The sequence below is a fragment of the Geotrypetes seraphini genome, chromosome 6 (assembly GCF_902459505.1).
Source record: "Geotrypetes seraphini chromosome 6, aGeoSer1.1, whole genome shotgun sequence".
Taxonomy (NCBI): Eukaryota; Metazoa; Chordata; class Amphibia; order Gymnophiona; family Dermophiidae; genus Geotrypetes; species Geotrypetes seraphini.
Genome location: NC_047089.1, coordinates 47,606,999 through 47,632,234, shown reverse-complemented (window position 1 = coordinate 47,632,234; position 25,236 = coordinate 47,606,999). Strand labels below are relative to the sequence as shown.

General features: G+C 44.9%; 1 protein-coding gene across 1 annotated transcript in view; it reads left to right on the top strand.

Moving 5' to 3' along the window:
* The window catches only part of FLT3 (fms related receptor tyrosine kinase 3), a 102,127-nt gene that overhangs the window by 32,489 nt on the left and 44,402 nt on the right, over positions 1-25,236 (top strand). The window contains exons 9-11 of the mRNA XM_033948637.1: positions 6,279-6,447; positions 13,503-13,609; positions 23,868-23,976. Coding sequence (XP_033804528.1) covers positions 6,279-6,447; positions 13,503-13,609; positions 23,868-23,976 — 385 coding nt within the window. The remainder of the gene's footprint in view (positions 1-6,278; positions 6,448-13,502; positions 13,610-23,867; positions 23,977-25,236) is intronic.

Genomic DNA, 25,236 nt, shown 5'->3' with positions numbered 1-25,236 from the left:
TTTTAGATACGTCTAAAACCAGCTTTGATTATGGGTACTTGGACGATCAGGCTTTTTTATCGTCCAAGTACCCATTTAGGCCACTTTTTAGACGGAGGGTTTTTAAAAAAAATTATGAGCCCCTTAGAATTTATGATTAGCGTTTTATCAAAATTTTAATAAACTTGAAACTTGATTTATTTATTTAAAAAGTTTCTGTACCGTCTAATTTCTAGGCTATTTACAAAATATCCACATACATAATAACTAAAACAGCACAAGAAAGGAACCAATCTAAAATCTAAATGCACAATGATTCCTTAAACAGGACATATCAAACGCTATATAAAAGCATTGACAAATACTGTAATTGTGTTTTTGAGGAGCCCTGCCAGCGCAACCTGGAGTTCCCCTGCCAGCACATTTTCTCAACTGCCCTACCAATGGATGCTATAATGTCACCCCTGCACAACAGAAGGTCATTGCACAAGTTTCAACATATTTTGGATTACATGCATATGCACCAGTTTCTACCTACATGTACACATAAAAGGTTTTCCTGGCTTAGAGCAGGAGTAACTTTGTGTGAGAACTTTTAGGTAGGCTTTAGTTTAGTTTAGTTTAGCACTATTATTGACTTCCCATCCATTTTCAAATACAATTCAAATTCCTCTTACTGATCTACAAATGTATTCACTCAGCTGCCCCTCACTATCTCCACCCCCCCCCCCCCAAAGCTCCTCTTAGCTGGTAAGACCCTCCTATCTGTGCCCTTCTCTTCCTCTGCCAACTCCAGACTCCATCCCTTTTACCTTTCTGCACCATATGTTTGTAACAGACTGCCCGAATCCGTATGGTTGGCTCCATCTCTGGCAGTGTTCAAGGCCCAGTTAAAAGCCCACCTCTACGGGACTGCTTTCAACTCCTAACTCCTCTCACCTTGGGTTCTGCATCCCTAACCCTATATGTCATGTCTGTCTGTCCATGTTTGTAAACTTTTCCAAGCAGGGACTATATATTACCCATACTGAGCTTGTTGGGGAGGACAGGATATAAAAATAACCAAATAAATTAAATGTCAAAATATACAGCGCTGCAGTTGCCTTTCAGCGCTATAGTAATAAATAGTAATACCCTTAAACCGCTACAGAAATCTAGGGCCCGAAGTGGAGGGAAGGATCCAACATTTGGAGGTTCAGCCAGTCTGACATATAACCAGTGGTGTACCTAGGGGGGGGGGGGGGGGCGGGCCGCCCCGGGTGCCAGCTCATTAGGGGTGCTCGAGCCTTGGAGTCATGGCCCGGGAACTTCCCTGCTATGACCCGACTCCAAGGCTTCCGTGAGTCCCCGAAGTGATCCTGCCTGAGCCCTCTCTCTTAACTTCCATTCCCCCACGGCCACACCCCCGTCGCCGTCGGAGCTTGGTCAGCAACTTCCGGTTTCCGGCTGGGTGTAAGCAAGAAAGGGAGCCCGAGCCGCGTGGGACACTGCAATTAAGGCAGGAACTGAGGGTGAGTATCGCTGGACTGCTTGGCGGTGGTTTTATTGTTATTTTTTTTTTCTGCCCAAATCAATTTTTTAAAACCCCCAAAATCGGCCTCCTGAATCATCAACTGACCCTCCCCCCCTAAAGCAGGATCGGCAACTTCCTCTTGCTAGCCGGCTCCTGCTTTAGAGGGCGAGGGGGGAGGGTCAGTTGGGAATTGCTGCAATGTCCTGCTTCCCCTCTGGCCTCCTGACCCGTACCTAATTGCATTAGACAGTACTAGATGGGGGGTGTAGGCCTTAAGGGGTGGGGTGTAGGCCTTAAGAGGGAGGTGTAGGCCTTAAGGGGGGGGTGTAGGCCTCCTTCGGGGGGGGTGCAGGCCTATGAGGGGGTGTAGGCCTTTAGGGGGGACAGACCTTTGGGTGGGAGGTAAAGACCTTCGGGGGGGTGTAGGCTTTCAGGGGGGGACAGATCTTCGGGTGGGGGGGGGTGCAGGCCTTCAGGGGGGGTGCAGGCCTTCAGGGGGGGTGCAGGCCTTCAGGGGGGTGCAGGCCTTCAGGAGGTACAGACCTTCGGGGGGGGTGCAGGCCTTCAGGGGGGGTGCAGGCCTTCAGGGGGGGTGCAGACCTTCAGGGGGGTGCAGGCCTTCAGGAGGTACAGACCTTCGGGGGGGGTGCAGGCCTTCAGGGGGGTGCAGGCCTTCAGGAGGTACAGACCTTCAGGGGGGGGTGCAGGCCTTCAGGGGGGTGCAGGCCTTCAGGAGGTACAGGCCTCCAGGGGGGTGCAGGCCTTCAGGGGGGTGCAGGCCTTCGAGGGGTGTGCAGGCCTTCAGGAGGTACAGACCTTCGGGGGGTGCAGGCCTTCAGGGGGGGGTGCAGGTCTTCAGGGGGGTGCAGGCCTTCAGGGGGGTGCAGGCCTTCAGGAGGTACAGACCTTCGGGGGGGGGTGCAGGCCTTCAGGGGGGTGCAGGCCTTCAGGAGGTACAGACCTTCAGGGGGGGTGCAGGCCTCCAGGGGGGTGCAGGCCTTCAGGGGGGTGCAGGCCTTCGGGGGGGGGGTGCAGGCCTTCAGGGTGGGTGCAGGCATTCGGGGTGGGTGCAGGCCTTCGGGATGGGTGCAGGCCTTTCGGGGGGGACAGACCTTCGAGTGGGGGTACAATCCTTCGGGGAGGGTGCAGGCCTTCATGGGTGGGGTTTAGGCCTTCAGAGGGGGACAGACCTTCGGGTGGGGGGTACAATCCTTCCGGGAGGGTGCAGGCCTTCAGGGGTGGGGTGTAGGCCTTCAGAGGGGGACAGACCTTCGGGTGGGAGGTAAAGTCCTTCAGGGGGGTGCAGGCCTTCAGGGGTGGGGTGTAGGCCTTCAGGGGGAGAACAGACCTTCGGATGGGAGGTAAAGTCCTTCGGGGGGGTGTAGGCCTTCAGGGGTGGGGGTAGCCCTTCGGAGGGGGGACAGACCTTCGGGGGAGGGGGGTCCTGGTGTAAAAGTACACAGAGGGAGAGAGGGAAGGGGGGGTTCAAAGATATGTGCATATGCCAGACTTTGGGGGTTAGAAATAATGGGTCTAAAAACAGAGGAGTGGGAGAGAGATGGTGCATAATGGGATTTAGGGAGGGAAGGAACAGAAAGGGAGAGAACTTGGAAACAGGGGATGGTGTGGAGGGGGGATAGAGATACTGGATAGGAGGATAGTTGGGAACAGAAAGGGAGAGATGGTGGATCCTGGGGTGGTGGGGAGTTGAGAAAAGGTGAATCTGTGGATGGAGACAAAAAAAAGGAAAGATGCCAGATCTCCGGGAGAGGGAAGGGAAACGGAAGGGGAGGACAGAGATGGCAGACGGATGGTTAGCACAGAGAAAGGAGACCCTGGCAAGCAAGACAATAAGAGCCTGGGACCAACAAGATTTGAATATTGACCAGAGAACAAAAGGTAGAAAAAATAATTTTATTTTCTGTTTTGTGATTACAATATGTTAGATTTGAAAAGTGTACATGAGACAGCTTGAAATGGGAACTTTTCTATTTTTGTGAATGGCAAGGCTGAGTTCAGTTAAAATATATGCTTTATAAGAAAATATAATAATGTGTTTTATAAAGTTTATAAGCATTGCTGGCATACTCGGTGAGGTGTTCCTAGTGTTGGTGGTGGTGGTAGCATGTCAGTGTGTTGAGAGGAAGAGGTAGTCTGGGAAATTCTGCTGAGCAAACTCTGGGCCCATTTCCACCCCCAGTTAGTCCACTCCACTCAACTGGTTCACACACTGAGTGGGTCTTTGGGTATTATTTCTGGGTAGTTGTTTTAGAATCTCTTCCAGTGGTTTGTCAGTATCTCCTTCTGGTCCAAGGAAGGAAACTTTGTCAACCTTAGCATTGACCTTCAGAATATGTTTGTAACAGCGCTGCTTGTGTGGCATTAGGCTATGTAGTGATCGAAAGAAAAAAACAGACCTTTGCACATTTTTGCACTATATGGTGGGTGTATGAGGAGATTCATTTCCTGCACAGTTAAGTCCGTGTGAAGTTACCTTGTGCTGTATTTGACATCTAGCAAGGTCTCTGTTTGGAAGGAAAGATCTAAGCTTAAAAATGAAGTGGCCAGAAGTTATGTTAAAAGTAGATAGCGTAGCTGGTTTTAAGAAAGGTTTGGACAAATTCCTGGAGGAAAAGTCCATTGTCTGTTATTAAGACATGGGGGAAGCGTCTGCTTGCCCTGGATTGGTAGCATGGAATGTTGCTACTCTTTGGGTTTTCACCAAGTACTAGTGACCTGGATTGGCTACTAGTGCTGCCAGATTCACGATTCGAATTGGTTCACCGATTCAAATCAGGTGAATCGACGAGTTCGGACTATTTCACGCCGCTGGACTCTTCCCATCTAATGTAACTTCCGGTTTTGCGAAACAGTAAATTACATCGGAAGAAACGAAAGGAGTGGGAGAGTCAAGCGGCGAGCGAGCGGACCTCGTGCAGCAGACCTCGGCACTCAGCAGCAACAAATACTAGTTTTGGCTGGCTCTTTCCCTGCATTTCTCCTCTCTTCCCCACGATTTAATATCCAGTTCAGGCAGTAAGTAAATACATCGGCAGGGGGGGGGTCTGGTAAGTCTTGGGGGCTGGGGATGGAAGGTGAAAATCAGTTCTGTAGGCTATCAGAAATTTGCTTAATTATCTACTCACACAGAAAAGCAGTAAAGTCAATAAGTTCTCTGAGTGTGAACAACCTGTTTGATCTTGCACTCTTGTGATTGACCAATTGCTTATCACTGTTTAATTTATCACATTGATTAATTTGAGCACACCTGAGGTGTCCTATGATGGTGTGCACTGCAGGCAGAGGGTGATTAACCTGTGCTTTATTGTGTAAAGCGCTGGCGAATTCTCTCCTCTCGCTTACCTCTCACACTGAGGACACCCTGCTTCAGTATAATCATTTATATGATTTATCTTATAAACATTATTACGTGGTCTTTTCCTCAAGTGCTGAGACATCAGGTTGTTCCCACTTGGAGAACCTATTGACTTTTACTGCTTTTCTGTGTGGCTTTAACATTTTTGCTATTCAGTATACCTAAACTATTATTCAGTAGAAAAAATTTGGTTTGTTCAATCAAATCCTGTGTGGACATTGGACTTCTATGAGTGAATGTTCTGCTTGATTGAACAAACTAAATTTTTTCTACTGAATAATAGTCTAGGTACAATGAAAGTAAATAGCAAAAATGTTTGAGTAGATAATTAAGGAAATCTTTTTCATATTGCTTGCTTATGGACTGGGAAAAAAGACTGTTCAAGCAAATGTCTCCAGAACTGCTTTAATGGAAAAATGTGATTTTTTTTTTTAAGTACTTTGTGAAATTTATTGTTGTTGTGAAATTTATTGTTGTACTTTGTTTAAACTTAAAAAGCGATGTCATTAACAGTGAATCGAATCGAAAAATCGATTCAACAGGGTGAATCGAATCGAATGAAATATTTTTCTCTGAATCGGGCAGCACTATTGGCTACCATGAGAATGGGCTACTGGGCATGATGGACCATTGGTGTGACCCAGTTAGGCTATTCTTATGTTATGTTCTCATCTGTAGGGGCCTTTGTTTTCACTTCTTATTTTAATGTATTTTTTTCCTGGGAACTTATCAGTGTTTTTTTATAATGGGAACAAAAATGGAAGAGAATTAATGTGTGTGGAATGGGGGGGGTAACTAATTTATTCAGCTAAATAATTCAATCCACTTCAAACAGACATAGGAGAACTCACGCACCATTCACACACCCTCCAACCAAAAACGTCAAAAGAAAAAATCTGTTCGACAACCTCCTAGCCATTCGAGCTGCAACACTTGACCCCCAACTCTACAACCTATTGACCTCGACCACAAACTACAAAACCTTCAAAAAAGAAATAAAAACCCTTCTATTCAAAAAACACATAAAACCGAACTAACATAATCAGAACTGTCCCAAGCATCACCTGCAACTACTCCATATGTACTTCTGATGTCATGACAATTCAGACATAATTTATGTTATGTTATGTTTGGAATAATGGTTACATATATGAGGTTCAATAAAAGAAAATTTTCACTGCCTGTTTCTATTCTGACCATTTATTCCATTTCATGGTTATTGCAAAAAAAAAAAAAAAAAATTTTTACATGGGGGGGGGGGGGTTGTCAAAAAAATGATGGGCCCCGGGTGCCACATACCCTAGGTACGCCACTGCATATAACCAATGGAGAGAGGCAACAACTGATGCTCCAGAAATGTCTTATTTAAAATAAAAATGATATAAATATTTAAGAATAATCTCTTTTCAGAAAAAGGATTCATAAACATGCTCAACTCAACTATCATGCATGAGATTGCACAGAATGAAGACTTTTGCTTTCAAGTTGAGCTTGAGGCCTATCCATCCATTAGATGCATATGGTTTTCTTCCCATAAAAGTGTCTCCTGTAAGCAAATCAAGAGTGCTGATGGTTACAGGTAACAAATCTTTCAAGCAATTTACTTTCTTTATTCTTCACTTTGGTTGTGTTTTTCTTTCAGCAAAATGGTATTAGCTATATTCTGAGGCTATGAGAAAAGTCCAAAAATGCACCTATTATATAAATGTGCCAAAAACTGTTCAATCAATCAGTCTTAACAATGATGTGTCCATTTTCCAGACTAGCATAGGCTTTACTGATCACTTTTGTCTAGAAAGCCAGTAGATCAATTAAAACCACTGATGCTGCTAAGTTCTGATAAGGGACTTTCCTCATGACTTAGACATTGGGTTATGTGTTATGGTAAATGAGGCCTTTGATGCCCATTAGAAAAAAGAAATATGGCACGCAGTGGCGTACCAAGGGGGGGGGAGCGCTCCGCTCCGGGTGCAGCCTTAGGGAGGTGCACAGCCGGCCAGGTCCGGAAAAAGGTCGATCGACAAGGCAAAGTGAGTCGATCGCGGAGCCCATCCCAGGCACCATGATAGACTCACTTTGCCTTGGCGATCGACCATTTTCCGGACCTGGACGGCTGTGCACCCCCCCTAAGGCTGCCATTGGAGAGGAAGTTCGGGCCAGCCAATCGCTGCCTGGCTGGGCAGAACTTCCTCTCCGACAGCAGAATTGATGTTGGGGAGACGAATGCTAGCTGGCCCAACGCAGGGAAGCAGAGAGAGCTTGGGGCAGCCGCGGTGGAAGCTTTGGGGCCTGTTCCCCGATGGTGGCAGCAGTGGCTTGGTGGAGGGCAGGGAGAAAGAAAGAAAGGTGGCAGGCAGGGAGACAGAAGGGAAACAGAAAAAAAGAAAGGGGGCATGAAGAGAGAAAAAAGAAAGGGAGGCAGGGAGAAAGAAAGGGCAGGGAGAGAGGAAGAAAAAGTTTAGGGAGGGAATGAGGTCTGGAAGAGAGCAAGCATACAGGCTGAAAGAAGGGAAGAAAGATTGGATGCACAGTCAGAAGAAGAAAGTGCAACCAGAGACTCATGAAATCACCAGACAAGGTAGGAAAAATGATTTTATTTTCAATTTAGTGATCAAAATGTGTCTGAATTTATATCTGCTGTCTATATTATGCACTATGGCCCCCTTTTACTAAACCGCAATAGCGCTTTTTAGCGCAGGGAGCCTATGAGTGTCGAGAGCAGCCCTGGGCATTCAGCGCAGCTCCCTGCGCTAAAAACTGTTATTGTGGTTTAGTAAAAAGGGAGGGGGTGTATTTGTCTATTTTTGTATGGTTGTTACTGAGGTGACAGTGCATGGAGTCATCTGCCTTGACCTCTTTGAAAAAAACCCAGAATAGGAATGATAATTAACATTTTCTCAGCGTACAGTGTGCTTTGTGTTTTTTTTTTAAATTTTATTGTTGGTAGATCATTTTGACTTGGTCATTTTAAAAGTAGCTCACAAGCCCAAAAAGTGTGGGCACCCCTGAGCTAGAGCGTGTGCCTGCGTGTGGCTGCCGTAAAGGTCATCTCTGACACAACCAGAAGTTGCATCAGAGACGACCTTTATGGCAGCCATATGCAACTACAACGCTCCGGCTGCTGTAAGAAGGCAGTTTAGACATCGCTGGCCACAGAGCAGGGAGGTTTGTTGGACCTCCCTGTTGTCTGGGGGGGAGGGGCGGCGTTGCAGATCTTGTTGCCAAAATCGGAAAGGTGAGGAAGGGAGAAAGATGGGCCTGTGGTGGATGGAGAGATTGAGAGAAGGGGGCAGATGATGGAAGTGGGGAGAAAGGGGAGAGAAAAGAGGTCAGATGATGGAAGTGGGGAGAAGGGAGAGCAAATGCTGAATGGAAGTGGAGAAACAGAACACATACTGGATGGAAGGAGGGATAAAGAAAAAGAACATATATTGGATGGGGGAAAAATAATAGAGATAGTGAGATAGTGGAGGGGTGAAGGAAAGGGGTGGCATGCTGTGGGTAGACATAGTGAAAAGAGGGAAACTGAGGACTGCATAGTAAGAAAGAATTTAATTTAAACGGAGGCAGAAAATAAAGAAGGAAGACCAGAGAAGGACAGGGAAGAGAGAGAGGAGAGAGAGATGCCAGAGAACGGGGAACGAGACAGAGATATCAGATCTGAGGGGAGGAAATGAGAAGAGAGAGATGCTAAAAACCACAGGGGGGAGGGAAAGAGAGATGAAAGGAGAAAGATGCCAGACCATGAGGGAACAGAGGGAAGATAATGGATGCCAGACCAAAGGGGGGGGGTCTAGAGGTGAGATGGAAGGGGGAGGCATACAGTTTCTGGAAGGGGCATAGAAGGAGAGAAGATGCCATATAGGGAGGGGCAGAGAGATGGCAGACAGTGGATGGACAGAAGACAGTAATAAGAAGATGAGGAAAGCAGAAACCAGAGAAGACAAAGGTAGAACAAAAATTTTCTATTTATTTATTGCTTTAGGAGACATATGTCACTATTTCTGTGGTGTTGCATTTTATGCAGAGTCCAGCTTCTTGCTGGTTCAATTTAACCTTTGTCTATGTATTTCTATTTTATCCCCCCTTTTACAAAACTGTGGAGCGTTTTTTAGCGCCAGCCGTGGTGGTAACAGCTCTGATGCTCAGAATTCTATGAGCGTCAGAGCTGTTACCACCGTGGCTAAAATCCACACTACAGTTTTGTAAAAGGGGGAGGGGTTAGTTTGTGATGACATAATCCATACTAGGCAAAGGTGTTTTCTGTGTTCTGTGTGATCGAAAGACATGGTTTTCTGTTAGGATTGACGGTGTAGGATTGATCTGTACTGGTCTGGCTTGTTTAGTTTTACAATGGGTGTATTGATGTACTGCTCACTGCAATATGTAAGATGCTGCCTTTTCCTAGGTACTCATGTGTGACGTGTGGCTTGTTACTAAAAATCATGTTTTTCATATAGATGGGGAGGGGGTGCCAAAAAATGAAGGGCCCCGGGTGTCACATATGCTAGGTATGCCACTGATGGCACTTGTAGAGGTCATGTATTTTTTCCCACAGGGAAGGAAGCTCATCTTGTATATCTTGGGTGACATCTAGTGGCTGTAATGCAGAACTCATGGTTAGTCGATAAGATGGCATCAAGCATCAATTCAGCTTCTGTACATTGGGATCCTTATTGTGGCTAGAAGTTTGGTGGGTGGAATAATGTTATAAGGGCCAGCTCTGTGGGTGCATTGAGCCTTAAGTACCCCCAATATTCAAAAAGCTGTCTGAGGGATCATTTTTGCTGAATTTTGTGTCACCATCAATGTGAAAAGTTGGTTAGTATGGCTAACTGTTTAACTCAATGTGTGTGTAATAGGGATAAACAGTCCAAAATTTTTATTTCTTATAGTTTCCATGTCATTTCCGGGAATGTTTATTTTAGTCCTTTTTGTTTGGCCATTGTGTCATAAGGAGAGCAAAGTCATTGTGTGTGCACTCCATAAAGGGAACACTCTTTTTGAAAAAGTCTGCACCGTCGACTGAATTCTCTATATTGTGCCTACAGATCTGGCACCAAAAAATGAGCTATTCTATAAAGTTCCGGGTTTTGAAAAGCTGTCCAGACGCACAGACAGTCCTCTAAAAAGAAGACATTAACACATTAAGACATCTGGTTAACCCTATATAAATCACACTTAAAGTTAGGCACAGTTTATAGAATATTGCTTATGCCTGGGAACTGACTAAAATTAGGCAAGGCCATAACATCAACAATAATTTGGTGAAAATGCCCTTATTCTATAATTATGCGTGTAACTTAAAGTAACACCCCTGATCTGCCCAGGACCTGCCAATGTCCATGCCCCATTTTTTGATTCGTGTGTATAATTTAGGCATAGATCTGCACCTAAATTTATGCATGCAACTTGCAAACTAATTTTAAAATGTGCTACAAATTGCATGAACAATTTGGGTCGCATACCCAAATTGATAGCGTAATTAATTGAATAACAAGGCAATTAGTGCCAATAATAGAAAAACTCAGAAATTCATCAGCCATTTTATCCATGCAGAAAAATGGCCTTAGCACATGGGAATGACTCATGTAAGCACACGCTAAGGCCACTTTTTACTGCAGTTTTTTAAAAGGGCCCCTATGTGTCTATATTAGGGTTACTATTTTTCACAAAATAAAAACCCAGACACGTGGCCCTGCCCCCAGCAACGCCTTGTTCTGCCTCAGCCCTGCCCCCATATAAAACTCTTAAGCTCACATCCATGTCTCAGAGGGCCTCTGAGCATGCGCGAATGCGACACAATGATGTCACATGCATGTGTGCATGCGTGTGATGTCACTGTGACACATCGGTGCATGCTCAGAGGCCCTCCCAGACACAACCCCAAGCTGAAAACCTGGACCTAGTCCTTACTGTTTAGTAAGACGTCCAGACACCCGGACAGTGCTCTAAAAAGAGGACAGGTCCAGTTAAATCTGAATGTCTAATAACCCTAGTCTTTATAAAACATTAAGAGTTAATTGGAAGAAATTATGGCTAGATTGAAACTGTAGACATTTATGCCTATTCAAGAGATGCACAATGTGTGTAAATCATGGTTCCAGCATTGCTCCACCCAAACTGCCCAGAATATGCCTAAACGTGGATCTTATATGTATGAAAGGGGACAAGTTTTCATCACTCAGGGTGGTGGACACATGGAACGCGCTCCCGGAGGTTGTGATAGGGCAGAGTACGCTACGGGGATTCAAAGAAGGATTGGATAAATTCTTAAAGAATTGAGGGGTACAGATACAAGTTGAAATAGATTAGGAAGAGTATAGATAGAAGAAAAAGGGGATTATAGGGCTAAGTCAAGGAACACCTGACAGGTCAAAGACCTGATGGGCCGCCGCGGGTGCGGGCTGCTGGGGCGCGATGGACCTCTGGTCTGACCCAGTGGAGGCAACTTCTTATGTTCTTATGACAAAATAGAGCAGGGGAAGCAGTTATTTACAATGTCCGATGTGACATGGACAAGAGAACATAGACTGAAGCTGAGGGGGGACAGGTCCAGGACGAATATCAGGAAGTTCTGTTTCACGCAGTGAGTGGTGGACACCTGGAATGCCCTCCCAGAGGAAGTAATTGCAGAATCCACCGTTCTAGGATTTAAGGGTAAGCTAGATGCACATCTCCTTAAGAGTGGCATAGAGTGATACGGGGGTAAATTAGATGTACATCTCCCTTGAGAAGCATACAGTGATACGGGGACTAAAACTATGCCAGGGTACACCTGGCGGGGCCTCCACGTGTGCGGATCACCGGACTTGATGGACCCAGGGTCTGATCTGGAGATGGCAATTCTTATGTTCTTATCTGGGGCAGATTTATATATAAGGATTTAAGAGTAATGGTGCATGAATCTCCCCAGAGGTTAATATGAGTGCTAGCAGCCAGCTTGGGGCTGCTGAACAAGCAAAGGAAATTGAAATGTGAAAACTGATATGCACTGTGTGTGAACAGTAAATATCCTGCAGCAAGGCAGTTGGAGGCCCAGCTTTTGGATTTCCAGTAGCTTCCAGAAATGTGCAGTACATGAGACCCCAGGCAAGGCTTGGATTTCTCTGAATGGTGCATTCAAAGGAATACATGAGTGATATCATCAGAGGTTTCATAAGCTCCTGCCTTAGGTGGGAAAATGTCTTTTGGGCAATCTCCACCGATAGATCAGGATCCTACCTAGGGTTACCAGATTTTACTGTTGTTAAATCCAGACCCATGGCCCTACCTCCAGACCCGCCCAGTTCTAACTGGCCCCGCCCCATTCCACCCAAGTCAGACCCCATGCCACTCGAGTCTCGCCCCTCCAGCCCCACCTCCTCAACCTGTTCTCATGCTCGGAGCTGCGTCAGGAGGGCATCTGCACATGCGCAGGTGTAATGTGATGACATCACATGCATGCATGCATGCGCGTGACATCACCACGTTGCATCAGATGCCCTCCTGTTGCGGTCCCAAGTTGGAAGCTTTTCAAAACCCAGACCAAGTGCCATCTGGGTACATCCGGACGTCTGGTAACCCTAATCCTAACAGCACGGGGGATCTCACAATTAGGAGATATTAAAATCAAAATACCATCTTTACTATAGTAGAATGTGTAGTTTGTTGTTTTGTTCTGTAACCCACTGTTCAAGAGAAGCCTCTCTCTTGTTTTGGAGGGGCAGAATTAAAAGTTGACGATCTGTTTGATTACAGCCATCTGTGTGGTCTGGCATTATTGAGAAGAATACTTTCTCTGGCTTGCCAGCAAAAATCTGGTCCCAACTCACTGCCCCTCTTTTTAAAAGTAAATTGTGAGGACCCCCTTCCTTACAGCTGGGTCTAAATGGGAATTTCCTTATACATAACCCCCCCTCCTTTTTACACAAGCACAGAAGAGGTTTTTAGCGCTGGCCAGTGCGCTGAATGCTCTGCGCTGTTCCGATGCTCATAGGAACTCTACAAGATTTTATAATATATTTCTTATTGCTGATTGGAGTCCACTCTATATGGAAAGGTAATGACACAACAGACCCCTACCACATTCACATTGACCCGTTTTCTGTATAACCTAAATTTCAAAGGAAGCACCTCAATGTCCATTTTGGCCCTTTCAGACATCCATGTGCTTTGAAAATAAGCACTATAATCAAACTTCTCTTAAGCATGAAATAGCATCCCTTTTTTCCTGTATAAAATGTGGAAGGAATAATAACCCCCCCCCTTTTTTTTTTTTTTTTTTTTTTACAAAGCTATACTAGTGGCTGCCATGCAGCAAAAGCCCCAAAGCGTTTAAATCCTTATGGGCTTCAGGACAGTTACCACAGCAGTAGGAGGTGGGAGGGGGAGGAGGAATATTTTTGAATAAAAATGTCCAAAGCTTAAAAGTATATACACAATGCATTTTCAATTTTACCAAACATTTTGGAGGTTTAATGAACTCAGACCATTATGATCTTTGATATTTTTGAATCTTTCCATTATTGAAAAATTCTCATGCTTATATTTGGCACTTTTATTTGAGCATTATTTCCAATGTAAATCCTTCACTTTGAACACATGTAATATATTAAGCAGTCATTTTATTCTTCTTATGTTTTCTCTGAATAGCATCACTTCAAGATTCTGTGACCATAATTTTGAACCAGGGAAGTATATATTCTATGCAGAAAACGATGACTCGCATGTGAAGAAAATATTTACTTTACACATCAAACGTAAGCCAAAAATAGTGGATAGAATTCATTTGTTTCTCATGTTTTAACCAAAATGTATGTCTAGATTCAGTCACAGATGGAGGCATTCCATGGTTTCTGGTTCATAATTTCCATTCACTCATATGAACTTAGTATATGTAATTGATTTTATTTTGTGTAATTACAGTATATGGCTGTGAACCACTATGCTTGCTCTTTAGAAACATAGAAACATAGAAAAAAGCGGCAGAAAAGGGCTATAGCCCACCAAGTCTGCCCATTCCAAGTATCCCCCCCCCCGAGTTTACTCCCTTAAAGATCCCACGTGAGTATCCCATTTTCTCTTAAAATCCGTCACGCTGCTGGCCTTTATCACCTGGAGTGGGAGTCTGTTCCAATGATCCACAACTCTCTCGGTGAAGAAATACTTCCTGAAGTCGCCATGAAACTTCCCTCCCCTGATTTTCAGCGGATGCCCTCTGGTGGTCGAGGGTCCCATGAGCCGGAAGATATCATCTTCTGACTCGATGCGTCCCGTGATATACTTATACGTTTCAATCATATCTCCCCGTTCTCTTCTTTCCTCAAGTGAGTACAGCCGCAATTTCTTTAGTCTTTCTTCATACGTGAGATCCTTGAGCCCCAAGACCATCCTGGTGGCCGTTCGCTGTACCGACTCGATCCTCAGCACGTCCTTTCGGTAGTGTGGTCTCCAAAACTGAACGCAGTACTCTAAGTGAGGCCTCACCATGGCTCTGTACAACGGCATCATAACTTCAGGTCTCCTGCTGACGAAACCTCTGCGGATACACACCATCTTTTGTCTTGCCCTGGAGGAAGCCTTCTCCACTTGATTGGCAACCTTCATGTCCTTGCTATTGATCATTCCTAGATCGCGTTCCGCTGTGGTCCTAACCAAGGTCTCACCATTTAGTACATAAGTTCTACGCGGGTTTCTCTTTCCCAGGTGCATTACCTTGCATTTTTTAGCATTGAAGCCAAGCTGCCAAGTAGTTATGTAATGTAATGTAATTTATTTCTTATATACCGCTACATCCGTTAGGTTCTAAGCGGTTTACAGAAAATATACATTAAGATTAGAAATAAGAAAGGTTGACCATTGTTCCAGCAGCAGTAGATCGTGTGTTATATTATCAGGTAATAAGCTTCTGCCTACTATGTTGCAAAGTTTGGCATCGTCGGCGAACAGTGATACCTTTCCTCTAAGTCCTTGCGTCATATCTCTTATGAATAAGTTGAATAGAATCGGACCCAGGACCGAGCCCTACGGCACTCCACTTATCACGTCCGATGCTTCAGATGGGGTACCGTTCACCACCACCCTCTGATGTCTGCCGCTCAGCCAATCCCCAACCCATATAGTTAGAGTGTCTCCTAATCCTATCGATTTCAGCTTGTTCAGTAATCTTCGATGAGGGACGCTATCAAATGCCTTACTGAAGTCCAAATACACTACGTCCAGTGACTCTCCGGCGTCCAGTTGTCTAGTAACCCAGTCAAAAAAGCTAATCAGATTAGATTGGCAGGACAAAAATGGACACAGCAGAAACGACCAACAAGCTAGAATCGCTATGGGTTAAAATACCTGGAAGGAAAGGACCTGAAATAAAGATGGGATTATACTATCGTCCGCCCGGGCAATCCGGAGATACTGATGAAGAAATGGAAGCCGAGATGAAGCGAGAATCCAAAAGCGGTAACGCAGTTATTATGGGAGACTTCAATTACCCCGGGATAGACTGGAGTCTTGGAAGCTCAAATTGCACTAGGGAGACAGAATTCTTAGAGGTTATACAAGATTGTTTCATGGAGCAACTTGTCAGAGAACCGACGAGAGGAAATGCCACTGGATCTAATCCTAAATGGGTTAAGGGGACCTGCTAAAGAAGTAGAGGTAGTGGGACCGTTGGGAAACAGCGATCATAATGTGATCAAGTTCAAGGTTGAGGTAGGAATACCAAAAAGAAAAAGAACCATAGCGACAACTTTAAACTTCAGGAAAGGAAACTATGAAGCAATGAGGGAAATGGTAAGGAAGAAACTTAGGAACACTTCAAAAAAATGGCAAACGGTAGAACTTGCCTAGTCTTTTCTCAAGAACACGGTGAGCGAGGCGCAAAATCTATATATCCCCAGATTCAGAAAGGGGTGCAAAAAGAGTCGAATAAAGGACGCGGCGTGGATAACCAAAACAGTGAAGGAAGCGATAGGCAATAAGAAAAATTCATTCAGGAAATGGAAAAAGGACAAAACTGAGGGGAACTGGAAAGAGAACAGGAAATATCAAAAAGAATGTCACCGAGTGGTTCGAAAAGCCAAAAGAGAGTATGAAGAGAGGCTAGCCAGGGAAGCACAAAATTTCAAACCTTTCTTTAGATATGTTAAAGGGAAGCAACCGGCTAGGGAGGATGTGGGACCGCTGGACGACGGTGACAAGAAGGGAGTGGTGAAGGAGGAGAAAGAAGTGGCAGAAAGACTTAACGCGTTCTTTTCATCTGCATTTACAAACGAAGACACATCCAACATTCCGGAACCTGAGCAATTCTTCAATGGAAATCAGGCAGAAAAATTAACAACCATGGAAGTGAGCCTTGAAGATGTACACAGGCAGATAGATAAATTAAAAACAGACAAATCCCCGGGTCCGGATGGAATCCATCCAAGGGTTCTGAAGGAATTAAAGGAGGAGATAGCGGAACTACTGCAGCAAATTTGCAATCTATCCCTGAAAACAGGCGTGATCCCGGAGGACTGGAAGATAGCCAATGTTACGCCCATCTTTAAAAAGGGATCAAGAGGTGACCCAGGAAATTACAGACTGGTGAGTCTGACCTCGGTACCGGGGAAAATGGCAGAAACACTGATAAAAGAAAAAATCGATGAACATTTTGAAAGAAACGAACTTCTGATAACCAGCCAACACGGTTTCTGCAAGGGAAGATCTTGCCTAACGAACTTATTGCACTTCTTCGAAGGAATTAACAAACGGATGGACAAAGGAGACCCCATAGACATCATATATATAGATTTCCAAAAAGCCTTTGGCAAGGTGCCCCATGAACGCCTACTCCGGAAACTGAAGAACCATGGGGTGGAAGGAGATGTACATAGATGGATCAGAAGCTGGTTGGCGGGTAGGAAACAGAGGGTGGTAGTGAAGGGCCACTACTCGGACTGGAGGAGGGTCACGAGTGGGGTCCCGCAGGGCTCAGTACTAGGGCCGCTGCTATTTAATGTATTCATAAATGATCTGGAAACAGGGACGAAGTGTGAGATAATAAAATTTGCGGATGACACCAAACTATTTAGTACAGCTCGGACTAAAGAAGATTGTGAAGAACTGCAAAGGGACTTGAACAAACTAGGGGAATGGGCAACGAGATGGCAGATGAAGTTCAATGTTGAGAAATGTAAAGTATTACATGTGGGAAACAGAAACCCGAGGTACAACTATACGATGGGAGGGATGTTTTTAAATGAGAGTACCCAAGAAAGGGACCTGGGGGTGATGGTGGACCTGACAATGAAGCCGACGGCACAGTGCGCAGCGGCTGCTAAGAAGGCAAATAGAATGCTAGGTATCATCAAAAAGGGCATTACAACCAGAACGAAAGACATTATCTTGCCATTGTATCGAGCGATGGTGCGTCCGCATCTGGAGTACTGCGTCCAATATTGGTCGCCGTACCTTAAGAAGGATATGGCGATACTCGAGAGGGTTCAGAGGAGAGCGACGCGCCTGATAAAAGGGATGGAAAACCTTTCATACGCTGAGAGATTGGAAAAACTGGGACTCTTTTCCCTGGAGAAGAGAAGACTTAGAGGGGATATGATAGAGACTTACAAGATCATGAAGGGCATAGAGAGAGTAGAGAGGGACAGATTCTTCAAACTTTCAAATAATAAAAGAACAAGAGGACATTCGGAAAAGTTGAAAGGGGACAGATTCAAAACGAATGCTAGGAAGTTCTTCTTTACCCAGCGTGTGGTGGACACCTGGAATGCGCTTCCAGAGGGCGTAATAGGGCAGAGTACGGTACTGGGGTTCAAGAGGGAATTGGACAATTTCCTGCTAGAAAAGGGGATAGAGGGGTACAGATAGAGGATTACTGCACAGGTCCTAGACCTGTTGGGCCACCGCGTGAGCGGACTGTTGGGCACGATGGACCTCAGGTCTGACCCAGTAGAGGCATTTCTTATGTTCTTATGTTCTTATGGATCTACCCTGGGTGAACCCGTGTTGGTGTGGATCACGCAGTTTTTCTTCGTCTAGGATTGTGTCAATATTCTGTTTGATCAGTGTTTCCATGAGTTTACACACTATAGACGTGAGACTCACTGGTTTGTAGTTTGCTGTCTCTGTCCTGCAGCCCTTTTTGTGGAGTGGGATTATGTTGGCGGTTTTCCAGTCCAAGGGGACCCTTCCTGTGCTTAGGGAAAGATTGAAAAGAACAGATAATGGTTCTGCCAGGACTTCCCTTAACTCCCTGAGCATTCTGGGATGTAGGTTATCTGGTCCCATGGCTTTGTTTACTTTGAGTCTTGATAGTTTGTCGTAGACGCTACTGGGCGTAAATTCAAAATCTTGAAACGGGTCTTTCTGGTTATCTCCCGTCTGCAGCTGTGGACCAACTCCCGGCGCTTCTCGGGTGAATACTGAACAGAAGTATTGGTTTAGTAGTTCTGCCTTCTCAGAATCTGATTCCGCAAAGTTACCGTCCGATTGCTTCAGGTGTACTATCCCATCTTTGTTTCTTTTCCTGTCACTAATATAGCTGAAGAAAGATTTATCCCCTTTCTTAATTTTCCGTGCTAACTCTTCCTCCATTCGGAGTTTGGCCTCTCTGACTGCTGTTTTGACAGCTTTAGATCTGTCTAGATAGTCCTCTTTTGCCCCCTCTCTGCCTAAATGTTTGTAGGTGATAAATGCGTCTTTTTTCTGTTTAACTAGGTCTGAAATTTCTTTACTGAACCATTGGGGTCTTTTGTTTCTCCTGCGTTTACTTACTGTCTTTATGTATCGGTCTGTTGCTTCGTGTAGTATGGATTTCAGAGACGACCACATATCCTCCACATTGTCAGATTTTGCTTGTTTATGTAGCTCCTGATGGACAAAATCTCCCATGCTGTTGAAGTCTGTACCTCTAAAGTTGAGAACCCTTGTTGCTGTGTTTGTCTTAGGGAAACCTTTCTTAAGGTTGAGCCATACCATATTACGGTTGCTGGAGGCCAGTGTGTCTCCTACTGAGACTTCCGTGACGCTATCTCCGTTGGTGAGGACTAGGTCTAGTAATGCCTGGTCCCTGGTGGGCTCCAACACCAATTGCTTGAGACGTGCACCCTTTATGGAGTTTAATATTCTTTTGCTGCTACCCGTAGTCGCGGAGAGTGTGTTCCAATCTGCATCTGGCATGTTGAAGTCTCCTAGCATTAATGAATCTCCGCGCAGTGTGATGTTCTCTATGTCCTCGATTAATTCCATGTCTTTGTCCTCCTGTTGCCTATGAGGTCTATATATCACACCAAGATATAGGCATTTTTCTTTCCCTCTGGCCAGGTTCACCCAGAGGGATTCCCCGGTGTATCTAATATCTGTGATTCTGGTGGTTTTGATGCTTTCCTTAGTGTATAGCGCTACTCCTCCTCCCAATTTACCCACTCGGTCGCAACGAAGTAGGTTGTACCCTGGTATAACCATATCCCACCCATGCGATTCCGTGAACCAGGTTTCGGATATCGCTATCATGTCAAGATCGGCATTTGTTATCTCAGTCTCTAATTCTAGAATTTTATTGCCCAAGCTGTGTGCATTAACATACATAGCCCTCCATATCTGTGAAGAGATTCCCTTATGAGTTAGTGTGGCTCCTAAATTATCAGTGATCTTTCTCCCTGAAATATTGTGGGTATCCTTGGTACTTACCTTAGACTTGGTAGTGTGAATGCCACTTGCCTCCTCAGGGTGGTTTCTTACTGCTCTGGGATATAAGTATGTACCCTCCCCCAACTTACCTAGTTTAAAGCCCTATGGAGTAGGCGGGCTAATCGATGTCCAAATACATTTCTCCCTCTTCTGGTCAGGTGGAGTCCGTCTGGTCCCTGCAGTCCCTGGAGCATCTCACCGTGGTTCAGGAATCCGAAGTTCATTTCTATGCACCATTCGCGGAGCCATTCGTTAGTCCGTTGAATACGCTCTTCTCTAGCTCTGCCTCTGTTTCTCACTGGAAGAATTGACGAAAAGACCACCTGTGCTCCTATCTGCTTCAGCTTCTTTCCCAGCGCTCCAAAATCTCTGGGGATGTTCTCTGTGTCGTTCCTAGCAGTGTCGTTTGTGCCTACATGGATGAGAAACATGGGAAAATGATCGTTAGGTTTTAGAATTTTGTCTAGGCTAGTGGTAATATCCTGGATCCTGGCTCCAGGGAGACAGCAGACCTCTCTTGACTGCAAATTAGGCCTGAAAATTGGTCCCTCGGTGCCCCTTAGCATGGAGTCACCAATGACTACCACTCTTCGTTCCTTCCGAGGGGGTCGGTCTGCGTGCTCTGGATTTGACGTTGTGAGCTGGGTATCCTCTTGAGCCTCTTCCGCTGTTTCCTCGGTGGTTCCATCCTGTAAGATCTGAAATCTATTTCTGAGAGTTAGCTGTGGTATAGATGAACGGCTATCCTGCTGAAGAGAAAAAGAAAAAGAAGAAGAAGAAGAGAGTGAGAATGAGGTGGGTTTATTTCGCTTGCCCGTAGAGGAGGTTACTAGTTGCCAGGGACCAGCATCTCCAATCATCTCCTGTACTCCAATCGTTGTGTTCAGTGCTGTGGGTTTGGGTGTGTCAAGGATGGACCTGTCGTGGGTTCTCTCAGTGATGTGTGACAGTTCCAGGATGGCGTCGTCGATGAAGGCCTCGTCATCCCTTATGCTTCTTAGGCGCTGTACCTCCTCCCTGAGGCTCAGTAGTTCCTGCAAGATATCCTCGTCTAAGTTTCCCAGCTCCTCTGTCTGCGTAGAGACTGTAGTGCACTTTGGGAGGGGGGGGGAAGGTCTCGGTCTGCACTGAGACCTCTGCCCTCTGATCCATGTCGCTCTCTGCCTTCTGTGTACAGACCTCGACCATCCCCTGGGTCCCTCTGGATGCTGGAGTGTCGATCTTGATAGTAGCTTTGGTACTCCGTGTCCTCCCCGCCATTTCCAAGCTAGAGGGATTTATTTCTGTAGAGAGAAAGGTTGAGATGTCAGAGAGTATGTAAGGAGAAAGATGTAGATAGAGATATTAAAGAAATCTTTTTTTTTTTTAATTATATATAGGGTCTGAGAGGTTCAAGGGAGGATTAACTATCTGGCTGAGAGTGTAAGAAAGTGTATGGGTGTGAGAAGAAAAGAGGATGAGTGTGATTGATCGAGTGGTAGAATGAAGAGTTTAGATTAGGCCCTTCTCAAGGCCCTTCGCAAAGGTGCTCTCGCTAAGGCGAGCGCCTTTGCCGCGCGCCGAACGGCTGCGCGCCGTTGGCCCGCCTTCTTTTATGGAGGGGCCCGGCGCCTACTGCTGATGCGGTGGGGGTGGGCGGAGCTACTCGCCGCTACCCCGAAGCTGTGTTTGGGTTTTGCCGCTCGCCCTCGCGCTTCCTCATCCCAGTCCTGCCTCGTGCGCTGCCCGAATACCTCTCTCTCTCTCCTGCAGCAGTGGCCTGACCGTCGGCTCGCCTCCTTTTATGGAGGGGCCCGGCGCCTACTGCTGATGCGGTAGGGGTGGGCGGAGCTACTCGCCGCTACCCCGAAGCTGTGTTTGGGTTTTGCCGCTCGCCCTCGCGCTTCCTCAGCCCTCTCCTGCCTCGTGCGCTACCCGAATACCTCTCTCTCTCTCCTGCAGCAGTGGCCTGACCGTCGCCTCGCCTCCTTTTATGGAGGGGCCCGGCGCCTACTGCTGATGCGGTGGGGGTGGGCGGAGCTACTCGCCGCTACCCCGAAGCTGTGTTTGGGTTTTGCCGCTTGCCCTCGCACTTCCTCAGCCCTCTCCTGCCTCGTGCGCTACCCGAATACCTCTCTCTCTCTCCTGCAGCAGTGGCCTGACCGTCGCCTTGCCTCCTTTTATGGAGGGGCCCGGCGCCTACTGCTGATGCGGTGGGGGTGGGCGGAGCTACTCGCCGCTACCCCGAAGCTGTGTTTGGGTTTTGCCGCTTGCCCTCGCACTTCCTCAGCCCTCTCCTGCCTCGTGCGCTGCCCAAATACCTCTCTCTCTCTCCTGCAGCACTTGATCTGAGAAGTGGTATAGAAATATATCAATAAAAATAATAAGGAATTCTTATTATCCCCCCCACCCAAAATCTGAATGTAAATATTTTGGTATAAATTTTTAGAAATATTAGGCGCTATTACACAAGGGATGGGCTTTCATTTGGAAGCACATGGGACATGCCCTGATAATCATTTCCTAACAATATCTCACAGCTTACTGGACCTAAAATATGTGGTGCTGGAAGCCCTCACTTTACCTCGTGGTGGTGATCTATCAATTAAGCTGTGAAGAAGAGAAGAATGATTGATTCACCACTTAAGCCACCACATGTGTCAAACACAAGGCCCGCAGGCCAAATCTGGCCCGCCTGGCTGTTTTATGTGGCCCGTAGCAGTGCTCCCGGAACTTCCCCTTCTCATGGCCCAGCATGTCTTCTTTCCTGCGCCAGTCCGATGTTGCCGTCATGCTGAAAAAATCTGCCAGCCTCGGCAGTGATTCAGCAATGTTGTCCGTGGCTCTCCTTCCTGCTTTCTGTCTGCCATGGTCCACCCAGGCGGAAACAGGAAGTTGCGGCATTGGAGAGTTTTTCTTTAAGATACCTACGGTAGTTGGGGGAGATGAGTTGTATCAAAAGTTAAATGCATATAAGCACAAGATTGCAGAATGGATGAAGAGTAAAGGATTTAACTTGAATGTAGGAAAAACAGAAATGTTGATTGTTGGAGATACAAATGAGCATTTATGGTCCAAAGAGATCTATGTGAGTAACCATTTGATTAAGATCAATAAAGAGATGAGGGTGCTTGGTGTATCATTATCCTTTAAAGCTCAAGTTACAAGAATTATCCAGCTTGCGTATTTTGTTATGCGCAGCTATCTCATTTGAAGAATGTGTTATCAAATTGGGACTTCAGACAAGTATTGCAAATGATGGTGTTATCACAATTAGACTATTGTAATGGAATTTAGCTGGGATTGCCTACTCAAATCAATGCATTACAAGTTGTTCAGAACTCAGTGGCCCGGATGTTGATGGGAGTTTCTCGTTATAAGCGCATTTCTCCCATCCTAAGAAAATTACATTGGTTACCAGTATCTTTTCGTGTATACTTTAAAATCTTAAAACTTGTTCAACAAGGTGTCTATGATAATCTGCCAGATTATCTGGCTAAATGCCTGTTGCGGTATAAACTATCCAGGGCACTGAGATCTGAAAATCGTATGTTGTTGGACACAGGGAAATTGAACATGTGTAAACTAAAAAATCTTGCTTTTCTACGGCTGGGCCCGTTCTGTGGAATGCTATGTCTGGCACTCTGACGTTTTGTGATAATTTGTTGCAATTCAGAAAATTGCTCAAAACTTACCTCTTTGTACAGGTGTTTTTCTGTTAGTTCTCTACTTCTCAACGAAGATTATGTTACTAATATTAAGACCCTTATGTGATAGTGTTTGTATCCTGACCTCTGTTTTTTACGCGTTATGGGGCTCATAATCAAAAGAGAAAAACGTCCAAAAACCAGCCTAAGTCAGCACTTTGACGAACATTGCCAAAATATGTCCAAGTGCCGATAATAAAAATGGGTTTTGGACGTATTTCTAAACAACCTAGGCCTTCATTGTGCCGCTGAATGACCATAGTTAAATGGGGTGTTTCAGGAGGAATGTCAAGGGCGGGATTTGGGTGGGACGTGGGCAGGCTTAGACTTAGTCGTACTGTCTTCTTGAGTCAACATTAACTCGACTGCTCTTAACAACAACAGATTTTAAATACCATAAGTTAAACATTTTAAGAAAGCAAAAGGTGGGAAAGTTGAGGAGCAGGCGTAAAAGAATCTCAGTGACCTCCTTTTCAAACTGGTCCATGGTTCAACATAACTTGAATTACTAATATGGTTATTATAGAAAACTATGGAAAGTCATGTGACCTCATTTTACCTTGAAAGGTGCATTCCAAGGATATTTTCAGATGACAGAGACTAATAGTGCTTCCAATTAAATAGATTAATTTTGTTATATCTTTCCCAGGGAAACCTGAAATTAGAATGCAGTCAAAAGAGGGAAGCGTTTCTTGCTACTCTGATGGTTACCCTGCACCATCGTGGACTTGGTGGCTGTGCCCTGAAGATTTTTCAAAGTAAGTGTAGTCTTCTTTTGCATTGCCATATTGATGTTACAAAAAAACAAAATAAAAATAAAAAGGAATATTTATTTAATGATAATATTTGATTTACTGTTATTCCACAGAAATATCATAGTGGTTTGCAATATGTCATTCATAAACAATAGATAATATAAGCACAGAGGGACAAGATGGCGACCAAGCAGGACATGTAAACTAAACTAAACTAAAGCTTAACTTTATATACTGGGTCATCAACCAAAGGAAGCTTGACTCGGTTTACAATTAAATAAAAACTGAAGAAAGTAAAAACAAAGGTTTCAAAAGAAATTAATTTTCAAAATGTTTAGCAAATAGAAAAGTTTTTAGAGATTTACGGAAAGATTCAATAGGACTGAAGCTCCTCAAAGTTAAACAGCCAAAGTTTGAAAGCCAAAGATTGACTAAAGATCTTAACTCCTTTAATTCCTTTTCTGGAAGGAAAGGAGAGTTTGAATTGTTGAATGCCTCTTGCATAGGAAAATCTGTAAACATTCCATAATAAGGTAACGAGGGAATTAAAAATACCATATAAAATTTTGAAAGAGATGCAAGCACATTTGAATTGAATTCTATGATAAACCGGGAGCCATTGATGACTCAGGAGCAAAGGGGTCACATGATCAAATTTACTTTTTTCCAAAAATCAACTTCGCAGCGGTATTCTGGACTAAATGTAATCTTTGGAGACAGATCTTTGTGATGCCAAAATAAATAGCATTGCAATAATCTAACCGGGATAATATGATTGATTGGACCAAAACAGAAAAATGGCGATGATGAAAAAGATTTCTAACCTGCCTCAACATTCGTAAACTGAAAAAGCATTTCTTGACCAGAGAATTTATTTTATCCTTGAAAGTAAGAGAGGAATCAAAAAGGACTCCCAATATCTTAGAAGAGAACTTGATCTGCAAAGAGGTCCCAGATTCCAGAGCTACAGTAGGAGGAAGACAGTCCAGTTTTGGGCCTAACCACAGAAGTTAAGTTTTAGTTGTATTTAGCTTCATCTGGACAGACATAGTCCAGGCTTGAAGTTTGAAAATGCAATGATTTACTTTAAAAACTAAATTGGTAGTATCCTAATCAATCTCAATCAGCTGAGAGCCCCTGATCTGCGGGATTTATTTATTTATTTTTTTATCCAGGAAATTTTATTGAAAATTTTTATTGAAATACAAAAGGTGAGAAAAATTTACATTATAATGATTGGAGGTATAGGAAACATAGAAGTGA